The sequence below is a fragment of the Lepidothrix coronata genome, unplaced genomic scaffold (assembly GCF_001604755.1).
Source record: "Lepidothrix coronata isolate B3197 unplaced genomic scaffold, Lepidothrix_coronata-1.0 Scaffold239, whole genome shotgun sequence".
NCBI classification, from domain to species: domain Eukaryota; kingdom Metazoa; phylum Chordata; class Aves; order Passeriformes; family Pipridae; genus Lepidothrix; species Lepidothrix coronata.
Genome location: NW_016690419.1, coordinates 1,000,692 through 1,016,665, shown reverse-complemented (window position 1 = coordinate 1,016,665; position 15,974 = coordinate 1,000,692). Strand labels below are relative to the sequence as shown.

At 50.1% G+C, this 15,974-nt stretch overlaps 1 protein-coding gene across 6 annotated transcripts in view; it reads left to right on the top strand.

Moving 5' to 3' along the window:
- Positions 1-15,088, top strand: part of LOC108507099 (UDP-glucuronosyltransferase 1-6-like) — a 41,717-nt gene extending 26,629 nt beyond the window's left edge. For 4 of the 6 annotated variants that reach the window (XM_017834755.1, XM_017834752.1, XM_017834751.1 and 1 more), the window contains 4 exons: positions 10,670-10,801; positions 10,898-10,985; positions 11,966-12,185; positions 14,073-15,088. In XM_017834755.1, coding sequence (XP_017690244.1) covers positions 10,670-10,801; positions 10,898-10,985; positions 11,966-12,185; positions 14,073-14,370 — 738 coding nt within the window. In that variant the 3' untranslated portion in view covers positions 14,371-15,088. Of the gene's footprint in view, positions 1-5,030; positions 5,895-7,688; positions 8,598-10,669; positions 10,802-10,897; positions 10,986-11,965; positions 12,186-14,072 lie in introns of those variants that run through there. The other 2 variants (XM_017834756.1, XM_017834754.1) reach the window with 2 other exon arrangements.
- The last annotated feature ends 886 nt before the right edge of the window (positions 15,089-15,974 follow it).

The following is a 15,974-nucleotide window of genomic DNA, read 5'->3' as shown; positions in this document are numbered from 1 at the left end:
CTGGTGGTGCTGCTGTCCCTGCTGGGTTTGGCTGCGGGTGGGAAGCTCCTGGTGGTGCCGGTGGACGGGAGCCACTGGCTCAGCATGAGGGAGGTGCTGGACAGTCTGCGGCAGAGGGGACACGAGGTGGTCGTGGTCGCCCCTGAAGTCAGTCTGTACATCAAGCCATCCAAGAACTTTGTGATGAAAATGTACCCAGTGCCTTTCACACAGGAAGAGATGGATGAAGATTTCCAAGGATTTACAAAGGACTTGTTTGAAGGGGGATCTTTTCTGGCGAGAGTCATTAGGCTTTATCAGCGGTCAAAGAAAACCTCTGCTCTGTTCCTGGCCACTTGCACACACCTGCTCCACAACAGGGAGCTCATCAATTACCTTGAGGACAGCAAGTTTGATGCCATCCTTACAGACCCCATTCTCCCCTGTGGGCAGATCCTGGCAGAGCATCTCTCAGTCCCCTCCGTGTATTTCTTGCAGCAAATCCCCTGTGCTCTGGAATATCAAGCCACCCAGTGCCCCAACCCCCCTTCCTACGTCCCCAGGGTCTTTACAGACCACACAGACCACATGACCTTCCTCCAGCGGGTCAGGAATGTGCTCTATGACATCCCCAATTTTTTTCTCTGCGACGCTGTCTTCCAACCTTACGCCAAACTGGCCTCGGAATTCCTGCGCCGGGATGTGACCGTGCCGGATCTCCTCCGCCAGGCTTCCATCTGGCTCATGAAGATAGACTTTGTCTTGCACTACCCAAAGCCCTTGATGCCCAACATGATTTTGGTTAGTGGAGTAAACTGTGCTTCCAAGCAGCTCAGCCAGGTGGGTCACGCTCTGGTTTTCCCTGCGGGGTTGGAGTGGCTCCGAGGAGCTGCAGCGCAGGGTGTGTCCGAGTCCTCGGGCTGTGGGCGGGGGCAGGAGGATTTCAGACTGCTTTTGTTCTGCACTGCTGTCGGTGAAGGCATCGCAGGTAGAGGTGGAGGGAGTGCTGTACATGGAATTAGCTCTGGGAAGTGCTGTGCCTCTGCTCCAAGCCACCTCTGGCACTGGAGGGGTGTCCCAGCACCTCTTCCCTCAGGGCTGTTGACCTGTTGCAAGACACACTTGGTTTGAGGAGACCTTCACTCATCCTCTGATCTGACTTGACTGATTTCCTCTACATTCCTGTATTTGTTCTTTAAGGGTGGATTCTCTGTGCTTTGAATTGTCAGAGACTCATGAAAAAAAACTTCCTTTGCTTTGGAATGTCATTTGAGGCCCCTCAGGGAACCTCCTGAGCGTGTCCAGTTAGGTCAGGCTGGTCCTTCCTCTTCCTTGCTGAGTTTTGAGTGTCTCCTACGTCCCTTATACCAAACACACTTCATCGTATCAATTAATTCTGTATCCAGTTCAGATTTTTCATGTTGCAGCTTTGCCAGTGTCAATCTCACATTCAACTTTTTATTATTTTTTATTTTATCCCAAGCCAGCAGCAGAACTTTGCTTTTCCCTTTGCTGGCTTTCATGATGCTGCTATTGCCTCATTTTCCCAACTTGTGGCATTCTTTTTCCATATCCCAGGGCCAGTGGTGCTCCTTATTTAAAGTATCAACTGGCATAATTAAAATGAAGTATAAGTTGGCGACTTTATTCTTCTAGAATGATTCTTGGATTTATTTAAGCCTTTTTTTTTAATGTGTTTTCAAATCTACTTTGTGGTTTGCAGAGTAACTTCTATTTTTAGTAATAACTCATCCTGCTGAGTTTTTCAGATATTGGCTCTGCCAAGTGGGTGAGATAAGGCTGATTTTTCGGGAAAAGCTGAATCTCACACAGTAAAAATGAAGCATTTTTAAAGAGGATTCAGACTTGGCACTCCAAGTCTAGAAAAGATGGAGATTGAATAAAGTGTCCTGCTAAAACTTGTATAAAATCTGGAAAAGCTAAGGGTGGAAGGGGGACTGACAGGCAGTTTCTCCCAATATTTGACCTGTGACTAACACTGAAATGCAAACAAAAAGGAGAATTTTTCCACACCATGCACTATAAAAACCCCAAGTCAGCCCCTCAAAAGCAGCAGATTATCTATTTTTTGTAGACAAAACCTATGAATTTAAAAAGGATTTGGGTGGTTATAAGAGGTGCAGGCTGACTGCCAGGATTTATAGGCTTACAAGAGGGATAATCATGGATTCCCCTTCTGGGATATTTGTTGGACCATTCCCAGCTCACAGCCTTGGCACTCAACCCTGCACTTTGGCTTTACTTTCCCCTCTATCTCCTTCCACCCTTGCTTTTGGAACAGGCAGGACTTGTGGACTTCAGACTCATAAACACGCGAAAGGCTGTTCCTGTGTTGCTCAAAATCCAGTGTCACAACTTCCATGAACTCTTTTTGAACTGTTATGAACTTTCCTAAAACTTTTATGACCTTTTTTTGAAACTGTTATGAGCCTCAAGGGTTTGGGTTGGGTTTTGTTACCTCTTCAGTGGTGTTTTATAGCGTTTTGTTTTAGTGTCTCACAGATGATCCATGTTTGGCTGAACAACTGTGTGTCAAATATGAGATGTGAGGGGCCTGTCTGTAGGGCAAGAGTATGTCTGCAACTCTGAGTTTACTACATGAGTAAGTACTGCCATCTTAAGGTGTATTTGATGCTTTGCCTTGTTAGGTGAGATCCTTTTCCCACAGAAATGTGGGAATGGACTCACAGGAACTGGAGCTTCAGTTTTTGGCCTTTTAATGTCATCTCACTTCCAGCTAGAGCCAAAGTTCGGCTTAAACAGGGTGGGACTGTATGGAATCATGGAATTGCTGAGGTTGGAAAAGACCTCTGAGATCATCCAACACTGCCCAGCCCACCACTAATTCATGTCCCCAGGTGCCACATACATGCATTTTTGGAACACTTTCAGGGATGGTGACTCCACCATTTCCCTGGGTAGCCCATTCCAATGCTTGGTAACCCTTTCCATGGAGAAATTTTTCCCAATATCCAGTGCGAACCTCCCTATTGATGTCTGAAACTCCCTTCTCTTTAATGCAATTTCTTTGGATGTTACAGTCCTTCCTCCTGGCTTATGAGAATCCCTTTTTTTAACAAGCCACGTGGAGAACCTCCTCTCCAATTAAGCATTTTAGGATGCTCTTAGTATTAGGCTTAGTATTAGCCTCTGAATGTACTTCCCACACTCAGGTGCCTTTGGCAAAGGCAACCAATTCATGAAGCAAAATTCCTACCATTCCTGCCTGCTCTAAGACAGCCCTTCCAGGTATGAAGAAACTGTTCAGAGCTCTCTCTGTTTGGGTGTGCTTGGTTAGGGGAGTCTAAAACCATTTGTCTTCTCCATCCAGCTCTTGTTCAGTTGCCATTCCTGCATTTTATTTGGCTTTTGTAACCTTGCTAGCTTTTGGCATCCAGCTTTTCCCTATCCATGAAATATGCCATGAAATATGCCATGAAATATGCAGGTGAGATCTGCTTGGCCAGGCCCTCCTTTCCAGCACAAACTGCTTTTTTTTAGGTTTATCTGGAAAGTTTTCCAGTGCCTTTGCCTGTCCCTCCCCCCCAAAGCATTGCTTTGTTACAGGGAGCTGTTTCATTCCCCCAGGTACACGTTGGGTTTCCATTGCATCGCTTGCTACAGCTTCAACCCAGGTTCTCAGCAATAATTAGGCACTTAAATGCCACTCAAATCAACCAGATTTGGGTATCTAAAGAAGTCCTGGGAGTGGGACTTCCCTCCACAGCAGGGCAGCTGTGTTGTTAGACGGGCAAACCTTCAAAACCTCCAGGGTAAAAAAAGCTTCTTCCAAATTTTCAGTCCAAATCTCTCAAACTGTTTGTGACTGATTTTTTTTTTTTTTTACTGTTACCCAGAAGAATTTGGCTCAGTCATCAGGAAGAATTCAGGAGGAATTTCTTCCTGGAAAGGGTGGTCAGGCCTTGGCAGGGGCTGCCCAGGGAGGTTTGGAGTCCCCATCCCTGGAGGTGTCCAAGGAAGGACTGGCCGTGGCACTCAGTGCTCTGGGCTGGGGGACAAGGGGGGGATCAGACAAAACTTGGACTTGATGACCTTGGAGGGCTTTTCCAGCCTCAGTGACTCTGGGATCACTGTTACTCCCCATCAGGTAGCCTGTGATCAAGATCAGGACTCCTAATGTGGGTTTTTTTCTGCCTTAAAAGTCATACCCTAGGAAATGCAGAGACATCTCAAACTGTTCTCCCCTTCTTCTGCTGAGCACAGGAGACAAGTGTGGACTTCCCTTGGCTCCTACCACAGCCAGGCCTTGATAACTTCTTGGAAAAGTACCTATTATTGTGAACTTTCAAACACATTTGTCCCGTAGCCTCTGACCTGTGAACTCTTACAGCCCCTCTTGAGCAAGGACCTTGTGTTCTGCTGCATCTTTGTTTTCAAAGAGATGTTTGGCCCCAGGCCACTCATCTGTGAACTCTGGTGGCCCCTCTTGAGCAGGAGCTGCACATTGTGCATGTCACTCTTTCGATAAAAAGGTATTTGGTTAATAAGTCACCCAAACTCTGGTGACTCCGCTGCTTGGTGTGCCAGCTCCTGCAAACCACAGAGAGCGTCCTGCGTGAACTCCAGGCACCTTTCTGAGCAAAGGTCGGAGGTTTAGGTCTTCCTTGTCAATAGTTCACCACAGTCTTTGTAGTACAAGCTCTCTGGAGAAGCTCAGTGGCCATAAAATTGACTCCTGCCTTGAATCTGGCCCAGCCACATGCACAGTGACTCACTTGAGACAACCCTGACCCAGCAAAACCACAAGCAATTGCTGCCTCTGCTAATCAAGGGCCCTGCTAATTGTTCTCAATCACCTGAGATAACTTAAATGCACGGAACAGCTTCTTCAGGTGCCTTGATAGCACTTTAATTCATGCTTTTATCAGTGTTCAAACCCTAATCTTGGAACTCCAGTAACCTGTCTCAGCAAACATTTTGTAGGGGTAAACATTAAAGTCCACCACGATATAAATGAGGTACAACTATTTTCTGCCTTCATATTCTGCTGAAAGGAGTGAGAAGGAGCAGTTGATCTCCTTTCCTGCCCCATGGCAGGGATGTGGAGGCACCAGGTAACCGCTGGGCTGGTTCTTTTCCTTGCTTTCTGGAGCATGGCAGGAGGTGGGAAGCTCTTGGTGGTGCCTCAGGATGGGAGTCACTGGCTGAGCATGCGCATGGTGCTGGAGAAACTCTGGGAGAAGGGGCACGAAATCGTGGCCGTGGTTCCTGACGCCGCTTTGCTCCTGAAGAGCCCTCAGTCCTTCACCATCAAAACATACTCCGTGCCCTACACACAGGAGTTTGTGGACAAATACTACCAGGAGTTGGGGGAGAAGAGCTTTGAGTTGACACTCACAGCTCTGCTCAGCAACGTCTCCCAGCTGACCAGCCTGTTCTCCTCTGCCTGTCGGCACCTCTTGTACGACCAAGAGCTGATGAGGTACCTCCAGGACAGCAAGTTCGATGCCATCATGATGGACCCTGTGCTGCCCTGTGGCCCCATCCTTGCTGAGTATCTCTCCCTCCCCTCAGTCTACTTCATGCGTGGCCTCCCGTGCACCTTAGACTACAAGGTTGCCCAGTGTCCCAGTCCTGTGTCCTACGTGCCCAGGACTTTCTCCTCCACTTCGGATCACATGACATTCCCAGAGCGTGTGAAGAACCTCCTGATTGGGCTCTCAGAGCCAGTGCTTTGCTACCTGTTCTATACAGAGTACAGGAACTTGGCTTCTGAGTTTCTGCAGAGAGATGTAACGATGCAGGAGCTCTTCAGCAAAGCCTCGGTGATGCTGATGAGATACGACTTTGTTTTTGAGTACCCGCGCCCCATAATGCCCAACATGGTCTATGTTGGAGGCATCAACTGTGTGCAGAAGAAGCCATTGTCAGAGGTTGGTCGTTGCTTACCCTGAGGGTGTTGTGGCATTTATTGGTGATTATTTAAGATGTGCTGGTTTAAGTGCTCTCTTGGTGTGTTCAGCTGGAGAAGAGGAGGCTGAGGGGAGACCTCATTGCAGTCACATCTTCCTCAAGGGGCAGAGGAGGGGCAGGCCCTGAGCTCTGCTCTGGGGGGACCAGGGACAGGAACCAGGGAATGGCTGGAACTCTGTCAGGGCAGGGTCAGGTTGGATCTCAGCAAAAGGTTCTTCCCCCAGAGGGTGGTTGGCACTGACCAGGCTCCCCAGGGCAGTGGGCACAGCCCCAAGGCTGCCAGAGCTCCAGCAGGGTTTGGATGATCCTCTGGGGCACAGGCAGATGGGCCTGTGCAGGGCTGACGTTTGGGCTGGATGATCCTTGTGGATCCTTCCAGCTCAGCATATCCTGTGACGCTGTTCTGTAACACTTGTCTTGATCCGGTATGTGATCGAATCCTGGGATGGCCTGGGAGTGGGATTTCAGGCTTTGATAGATGATCACAAGGCTTGCTCTTCAAACACCTGAAGGGTTTCTCTCCAGGAGAGCTTAGGTCAAGTTGCCTGAACTGTGTTGCTGCCTGTAGGTGTAGCTTAGCTTGTTGTAAGCACATCATCATCATATTGGACACTCAGGGCATGTTCTGTGTCAGAGAAATGACAAAATAATTCAGGGTCATGTGATTTAATATTCCTGACAGTTGTGGAATTAATCACAGGAGATGATTGTACAAAAAAATGGAAATCTGTGGATATACCCAGGCACTTCTCAGTGCCACAGAGCATGAAGCTGTGTCGGGGGGGTTAGGCTGGATCTCAGGTTCTTCCCCCAGAGGGTGGTTGGGCACTGAACAGGCTCCCCAGGGTTTGGTCACAGTCCCAAAGCTGCCAGAGCTCCAGGAGTGTTTGGACAACACCCTCAAGGACAGGGTGGGATTGTTGGGGTGTCCTGGGCAGGGCCAGGATTTGGACTGGTGATCCTTGTGGGTCCTTCCAAATGAGGATATTCTGGGATTCCATGTGTACGAATACCCCAAAACCAGGGGTGTGCAGGGACACAGGAGGAGCTCTGTTACCTCTGGATTTGTGTAAGGTAGCAAATAAGAGGCTGATTGGGAAAAGAAGCCTTCAGGACTGTAACCATCTCCCCTCCCTTGTCTAAATCTCCCTCGTGCTGTGCAGGTAGGGAGATGTCAGTGGTTTATCCTTTCAGACAGGGAGTTATTGCTCGGCTTGCGACACCTTTACTACTGTAAACCCAGGACTTTCCCTGTGATAATTGCTGTGATAGAGCACCAAATCTACAGATAAACCTTTACAACCCACTGTATATCAAATCTCTGTCAATCTTTGCTTCTTGGTTACACTCCAAGGGCACAAAGCAATCCAAAGGTCAGGCTTGTTCCTAGTTCTGTGTCCAGTCACTGGAGCGGACCCAAGGCAGGGAGTTGATCATTACCTGGATGTTAGTGATTGCTGGGTGAGTCCCATTCATGACTCTTGCTCAGCCTTTCAGCCCAAGATGCTGTTGGTCCCTCCTCCCTTGGTCCCTCCTCCCTTGGTCACTCCTCCCTTTGTCACTCCTTCCTGGAGTGTTTGAGTCCTCTGATGTTGATCCAAACATGCAACTTCACCTTGCAGTGCCCGGTTACTCAGAGCCTTCACCACGCACGGGAGATAAACCCAATATTTACCCACAGTTAAAAATTACCCCAATTTCTCTCTGTTAAAAGTTAAACCCCACCTCAGTTAAAACTCAAGTGCAAAGTACCCCCGTGGTTCATTCCTCCTCCTGCAGCCATTTAAAACTCTGTTGGCCGCACGAGGGAAATGGCTCCTTCCAAGCCAGGATTTCATTCTCCTGCCTCCTGGGCTGTGTTTTGCCTGCTCCTGTGGACCTTTGGTGAAGGTGGGAAGCTTTTGGTGGTGCCCATTGACGGCAGCCACTGGCTGAGCATGCGCCCGGTCGTGGAGCGGCTCCGGCAGCGGGGACACGACCTCGTGGTGGTGGCACCGCAGACGAACCTCCGGATCCGCCCGTCGGGGCTTTACACCCTGAAAACATACTCTGTGTCTTACACCAGGGAGTATGTGGAGGCAGAATTCCGACAGATGGGCCACAGGAGCTTCGCACCCCAGCCCTTCTTGGAAAAACTCGCGAAAATAGCCAATTTTACCACCATGTTCTTGGATTCCTGCAAACGTCTCCTGGCTGACAGAGAGCTGATCCAGTACCTCGAGGAGAGCAGATTCGATGCTGTTTTCATGGATCCTTTCTTTCCCTGTGGGCAGATAGTGGCTGAGCACCTCTCCCTGCCTTCTGTGTACTTCGTCCGGGGGCTGCCCTGCAGCCTCGACTCCCAGGCCACCCTCTGTCCCAGCCCTCCTTCCTACATTCCCAGGTTTTCCACCCGCCTCACGGACCGCATGAGCTTCCTCCAGCGCCTGGGCAACCTCGTGGCCAGCCTGAGCAGTTCCCTGGCTTGCTCTTTCCTTTATTCTCCCTACGATCCTTTGATCAGGGAGTTCCTGCGGCGGGAGGCGACGGTGCCGGAGCTGTTGAGCCGCGCGGCCCTTTGGCTCCTGAAATACGACTTCGTGTTCGAGTTCCCCCGGCCCCTCATGCCCAACATGGTCCTGGTCGGGGGCACCGGCTGCACTCGGGAAAACAAGTTATCCCGGGTTAGTTCCCTCCTTTCCCTGCTGCCTGCACTGAGAGTTCTGTCCAGGAGATGGAGCTCCCAGGCAGGAATAAGTGATGTCAGGCGGGAGTGGCTGGGCAAGCACTTGGCACCTCTGCGTCCAGCCCTGGAGAGACGAGGAGTTACTTTGTAGGACACCTCTGGATTCCCAGGCAAAGCTGCACCAAAAAAAACAGCTTTTCCTTTTCGCATTTTCCCTATTTCCATTCCATTTTCCTTCTTTTTGTCTGCGGCTCCCTCATGAGGGGCAGTGGAGGGGCAGCAGCGATCTCTGCTCTCTGTGAGCAGTGACAGGACCCGAGGGAACGGCTGGAGCTGTCAGGGAGGTTTAGGCTGGGTGTTCGGAGAAGGTTCTGGAAGGCACTGCAACAGGCTCCCCAGGGCACTGGAAGGCACTGGAACAGGCTCCAAGGCTGCCAGAGCTCCCGGAGCGTTTGGACAACACCCTCAGGGACAGGGTGGGATTGTTGGGGTGTCCCGGGCAGGGCTGGGAGTTGGATTGGATGGTCCTTGTGGGTCCCTTCCAGCTCAGGATATTGCATGAACTTCAGGATGAAACCCACCCCACCAGTGAAGCAGCCCTTCTGCCACTTTTGTGTGAAATACTCTGGACTGTAAATGTATTTTGTTTGAACTGTGCCAAACTTCCTCAATATGGGATATCTCCTGCTTTGCATTAAGAAATCTTCCTCATTCTCTTATTTTCCAGTGAGCGTCCACTGCAGGTATTTCATAAAGGTGGTGAGTAGCACCCACTGAGATGAGCAGATGCTCATTAAAAACACTGCTAAAATAACCTGAATATTCCCAAAGCAGGGCTGCAAACTTTCCTAAAAGTAATGACACTTCCGAGCAGATTGTTGGACCTTGGAATGCAAAAACATTTAGAAAACAAAATAAAACTGATGTGACTGATCCCACAGGAAATAAATTGGGTCAAATATACCTCTAGACAGCCTCAAAACTGTGGTAAAGAGCAGAACTAAGAGAGTCAGTCTTGGTTGTCCCTCTCCATGGCAGAGGGTTGGAATGAGATGATCTTTGAAGTCCCTTCCAACCCAAATGGTTCCATGGTTATCCCATTAGATCCTGGAGATAAGATTTCACTTGCCAGACTTACATGGACTTTTAGTTCGTTTTATTCCACTTCTTTCACTCTGATTCCTGCAACAGTTTCCTTTTGTCTTTCCTTCCCTGGCTTGGCCAAATATTTTTCTATGGCAAAGAATTTTTGCTCCAGCCTTTGGCTGTTTTTGTGCTTCATTGGAATCCCTTTGCTCTTGGATTCCAGTGCTGGAGTTCCTGGTCCTTCTGTTATTGAAATCAATCAAACCAAATAGATACAAACCCCTGGCAGGACTTCAATATTATCCTACTCAAAGCAAAGACAATAAATCCAGATATGAGGAGTTCAAGCTGTCAGAACACTTGTACAAAATTTTAATTCTCTCTTGCAACTCTGGGGTCTGAAAAGAAGAACATCAGCTCTAAATCCAAACTTGCAATAAATGTGGAAATGAGCCACCCGGGGAATGGCTGCCAGGAGAAATATGATGGTGATCTATCCAAGGCCAGGTTGGATGGGGCTTGGAGCAACCTGGTTGAGTGGAAGGTGTCCCTGCCATGGCAGGGGGTGGAATGAGATGGGCTTTGAGGTCCCTTCCCACCCAAACCATTCTGGGATTCTATGAATTGATCTCCTTAATTGGTCCAGCATAATTTTTGTGTCACAGACCATGTCTTTGAGCAGACAGGCTTTGCTACACAATTGTTTTCAAGCCGGTTTTTCCTCAGGTGCATCATGAATCTGAGTTCAGGCACCTCCCTGACTTTGTTCACCCACCTGCGCCCATTTCTTTTTCCCCAGGACTCATTTTCCTGCCCGTAGCTGATTTTCCTGATCATAATTTTGTGGTGTTGTGTCACATTTTTGGTTTGTTGTGTTGACTGCTTATTTTATTGCCTTTCCAGGGAGTTTTGTGGGAATGCCACAGCAATTCCAGCATCTGACCTGGAAAGGACCTTGACCAAGGGTGTGCTTCCTTTTTGCAGGAATTTGAAGCCATTGTGAATGCCTCTGGAGAACATGGCATCGTTGTCTTCTCGCTGGGCTCCATGGTCTCCGAGATCCCCATGAAGAAAGCCATGGAAATCGCGGATGCCTTGGGAACAGTCCCTCAGACGGTACCACTTCCCTCTTCCCCTTCCAGCAGGGCTCTTTCCAGGCCCTCCCGTCCCTCTCCTGCTGAGAGCTGACGTGCTGTTGGCTCCTCCTGGCAGGTCTTGTGGCGGTACACGGGCCCGACGCCCCCCAACCTGCCCCAGAACGTGAAGCTCGTCAAGTGGCTGCCGCAGAACGATCTCCTGGGTAGGTCTGAGGAGCCTCGAGAGGCACCAGGGGGTTTCTTTTACTCTTTTACTCTTCCACTCTTCTACTGTTGTAAACCCCATGAGCATCATCTGTGGGTCACAGGCCTTGCTGGGAGACACCACCAGCTGACCCTGTCCCTGTGGGTCACAGACCATCCTTGCAGCCTTTGCTGCTGGAGCCAGAGCTTGCCTTTGAGAAAGTGCATCTTCAGAACTGCTGAATTATGGAACAGCTCTGATGGAAAGAGTTCCCAAAACTCCCAGTCCAAAACAGGAGTCTTTATCTCTCACTAACCAGTCTCGACACCCAGCTGTGTTTTTGTCATGCCTGCTGGGCTGAAAAGCAAATTTAGGGTCCCCAAGTGTGCATTTCCAGACAGGTCTTTGGGCTTTGCAAAGTGGTGAAGTTGTATGTGATGTTGCCAGGAGAGCATCTGTTGGTGAGACAACAGGCTCAGCTGTGGGAGATCTTCACAACCAGCAAATCAGAGAATCACAGAATATGCTGAGATCCCATCAGGATCATCCAGTCCAGCTCCTGGCCCTGCACAGGACACCCCAACAATCCCTCCATGTGCCCAAGAGCGTTGTCCAGACTCAGACAGGCTTGTTGCCACAACCATTCCCTGGGGAGCCTGGTCAGTGCCTGATCACCCTCTGGGGAAAGAATATTTTCCTGAGATCCAACCTAACCCTGGTAAAAAAGTAGTTCAATGGCAACATCCACTTTAACCCCTCCTGGCTCTGATTTAATCCTAAAGTCCTTGGAGGATTTTCCAGTGATGACCCCAACCAAGACAGAGCTCTCCAACTCCGGGTTCCTTCAACCCCCCGTTCTCTCCCCTCAGTCCATAAGGAATGGACAGCTGAAAGCTCTTGATTTATACCCCCAACAGCCCAAAGGTCTTGATTTACAGCAACCAGGGCTGTCTTTTGGGCAGGTTTTGTGTAACCCCCAGCCTGTGTTTGCCTCCACAGCCCACCCCAAGACTCGAGCCTTCATCACCCACGGGGGCTCCCACGGGATCTATGAGGGCATTTGCAACGCAGTGCCCATGGTGCTGATGCCCCTGTTTGGAGACCAGATGGACAATGCCAAGAGAGTGGAGTCCAGGGGAGCAGGACTGACCCTGAACATCCTGGAAATGACCTCCCAGGACATCTCCACCGCCCTGAGAGCCGTCATTAATGACAAAAAGTGAGTGACAGGAGCGCGGCCTTCCTGCCTGCGCAGCTGTGTGGCACTGCCGGGGACTGCCAGGATGCAGGGATGGGAGGATGCAGCTTTAGAGGATGCAGGAATGGGAGGATGCAGATTTGGAGGATGCAGGGATGGGAGGATGCAGCTTTGGAGGATGCAGCTTTAGAGGATGCAAGGATTGGAGGATGCAGATTTGGAGGATGCAGGGATGGGAGGATGCAAGTTTAGAGGATTCAGGGATAGGAGGATGCAGGGATAGGAGGATGCAGGGATAGGAGGATGCAGGGATAGGAGGATGCAGGGATTTGAGGATGTAGGGATGGGAGGATGCAGATTTGGAGGATGCAGGGATGGGATGATGCAGGTTTAGAGGATGCAAGGATTGGAGGATGCAGGTTTGGAGGATGCAGGAATGGGAGGATGCAGATTTGGAGGATGCAGGGATTGGAGGATTCAGGTTTAGAGGATGAAGGTTTGGAGGATGCAGGGATTGCAGGATGCAGGGATGGGAGGATGCAGGGATTGGAGTATTCAGGTTTAGAGGATGAAGGTTCAGAGGATGCAGGGATTGCAGGATGCAGTAGTGGGAGGATGCAGGTTCAGAGGATTCAGGGATCGGAGGATGCAGGGATTGCAGGATGCAGGGATCAGGGGATGCAGGGATCAGAGAAGATGTGGTATAAATGCAATGGAATACTTATTCTATTGACCAAAATGTCACCTCCTTAAATCCAAATTTCCCAGGCAAAGGGGGCTTGGACACAGCATGGCAGGAAAGGCAATAGGTGGCAAACAGGTTTTATTTCCCAACCCAGTGGTGACACAAGTCAGAGGAGAGCCTGGAAAGGTGGAATGGTTGATTTTCTTTGCATGAGGCTTGCCCAGAGATGCTGGAGGCAAGTGGTGGTGCCCTGGAGTATTCCAGAGGCTGTATTCCTTTAGGAACTCTGCTTTCCAGCTGGCAGGGTTCACCAAACAGAGCTGTTACCACTCGTTTATTTTACAGTTTTCTCACTCCTTTTTTCCCCTCCCTGGAGTTCCTCAGGAGCTGTGTGAGCACAGAGAGCTGCAGGCTGGGCAATTCCAGCACAGAGCAGGAGGAACATGCAGGGATGCACTGGGGAAGGACAGGGAAGATCCCAGGATTGCAGTCAGCATGGCCAGGGAGTTTTAAGGCATCACAGAGGAAAGGAGCTCAAAGACATAAGAGCTCTTCCCTCCTCCCATTCCCAGTTTCTTAGTCCTTGGTATCCTCTCCTCCATCGTGTTGCTGAGAAATAGCACCTTACTGACAGTGCTTCCTAACCACTGTTCTGACAGCAATAATAATGATAATATAATGATAATAATAATAATAATATAATAATAATATAATGGTAATAACAATAATTATGATGATGCAGCAGCTTGATCTTGAAAAGCTGGACAGCTTTTCTACCTCAGTCTGCCATTTCAGCCAGAGACCTTCACCCCAGAGATTTTGCTGAGAGTTCAAACTAAGCTTTTCCTTATTTCCTGATACCTTCCCCTCTTTTATTAGCATTGAAAACAGCACTGTCTGGGCCTATAACTTTGCCATCCTCCTCTTCAAGGGGTGGGAGTGGGGGGGGGAAACACCATCAGAGGAGCCCCCAGGGGCCACCAGACAACTGAATCTGCATACCCTCATTTCGGGGGGCTCAGTCTCAGAAGCACAAGTCCAGTGGAGTCCAGAGAAGCTGTGGCTTCTCCATCCCTGGGAGTGTCCAAGGCCAGGTTGGACGGGACTTGGAGCAACCTGGGCTAGTGGGAGGTGTCCCTGCCCATGGCAGGGGGTGGGATGGGATGAGCTCTGTGGTCCTTTCCAACCCAAACCATTCCGTGACTGAAAACTTCCCCTGGCAGGTACAAGGAGAACATCCAGCGCCTCTCAGACCTTCACCTGGACAGGCCCATCCACCCCCTGGACCTGGCTGTGCACTGGGTGGAGTTTGTGATGAGGCACAAAGGGGCCCCCCACCTCAGGCCCGCTGCCCACGACCTCAACTGGGTGCAGTACCACTCCCTGGACGTCCTGGGCTTCCTCCTGCTCGTGCTGCTCCTCTCCCTCTTCATCTCCTTCAAGTGCTGCCTGTGCTGCTGCCGCAGGTTCTGTGGCAAGAAGGGAAGGACGAAGAAAGCAGCCAAATCCAAGACCCACTAGCAGGTGACTCCGAGTCCCACCAGCAGGTGACACCCGTGGTGGGAAATAAATCCTCTGCTCTGGGCCTCAAGGATCAGAGAACAGCTCAGATTTCACTGCAATAAACACTGATTTTCAGTCCAGCAATAATAGGGATCCTTTAAAATAGCACCACGAGAGGGGTTGTTGCACTGAGATAATTTTTTGCCTTTAATTAAGAATCTGTTGTTTCAAAATACCTTGTGGGGAAATTGCTTTTCACGCTCAGACACTTCACGGCCGGGTGGGAAATCCAAGGCTCCTGGTTTCCACCTCTTGGCGTACAGAGGCCTCAGAGGGACTTTTTGTTTTCACCTCTCCATGCAACAGGGACATACAGGGATTTTGGAAGTCTTCCAGGGTTTTAGGAGAACCATCTAGTGTCAGGTTTATCAAACACTCTGAGATCTTTTGTGTAGTTGCTGTTGTAGAAGAGGCAAATGTTATGCACTGACAATGCATGTCATGAAAACTAAGCTTCCAATGGGGTTGGGGGGAGTGTTTACAATATCCTGAACAAAACCAAGGGTTTTGACAGGGAAGCTGCTGGAAAACCACTGTGTTTCCCCCCAACTTCCTCCTGCTCAGTGCTGTGGCTGGAGCTCACCTGTTATAAACTCCAACTGATTGATTCTTGTGGAGTGATGCTCAGGCAAAAACCCAAACCCCAGCCCTTTAAATAAACCCCAAATACTAAAAATAACGGCTCTGGTGTTTTCTGTCTTGAGAGAGAGGGGGGTGGACACTTTGATCATGGAGAAAGAGCTGGAGAAGGGAAAGACTGAAGCCGCTTGGATCCACAACCTCCCCTTGTCAGCATTCCCGTGTCACTGGTCCTTGCTGAGAGGTGACATCCCGAGGCTGCCACAGTTCCCAGGTTCATATCCAGGGCTCCAAACTGGGCTATCCCAGTCCAGGTGTCCTGATGCTGCTGTTTGAAAAAGCAAGAACTTGGAGGAAGCTGTGAAGTTCAAGCTTCCTCAGCCTGTGCCCCAAATCTCAGGGACACCCATGGCACCCCCAGCCTGTCCAGGGCTTTGCCCTGCCCTCCTCCTTCCTGCAGCAATGAGAGAGCCACTGTCACCCAGCTCTGCTCTGACAGGGCCCTGCAAGTGCTCCTGGCAGCAATTCCCTCTCTATTAAGGGAAGGATAAAGATTCCATTGGATCTGATTCCTTAGGATGATAAAAGCAAATCATCAACCAAATCCCAGATCCCCCCAGCCAGGTCTTGGTGTTCCAAAAGCAGCCTGAACAAAGGGAGCAGATTGTTTTCCCTGGGAATGCTCCCAGCCTGGATTACCTCGGGGAGGGGGGGACATGGTCCCTGCTTTGCTGGGGCAGATCCAAGCAAGCTGTGACTGTTCCCAAACATGCCTTTCCCCGCCCTCCTCCTTCCTGCAGCAAAAAGAAGGAAACCCTTTTTTGGGCCTTGAGGGCTGAGCTGCTTTTCAAGTGCAGCTCCTGCAGCTCCACAGGTTCCTCAAGTGCCAGCTCCGGGTGTCCCCTGTCCTGGCTGGAGCCCAGGGGGCAGCAGTGCCTCTGGAAAGGAGACCTTTTGGCACAGCCCCACCCGTGGTGGGTTTA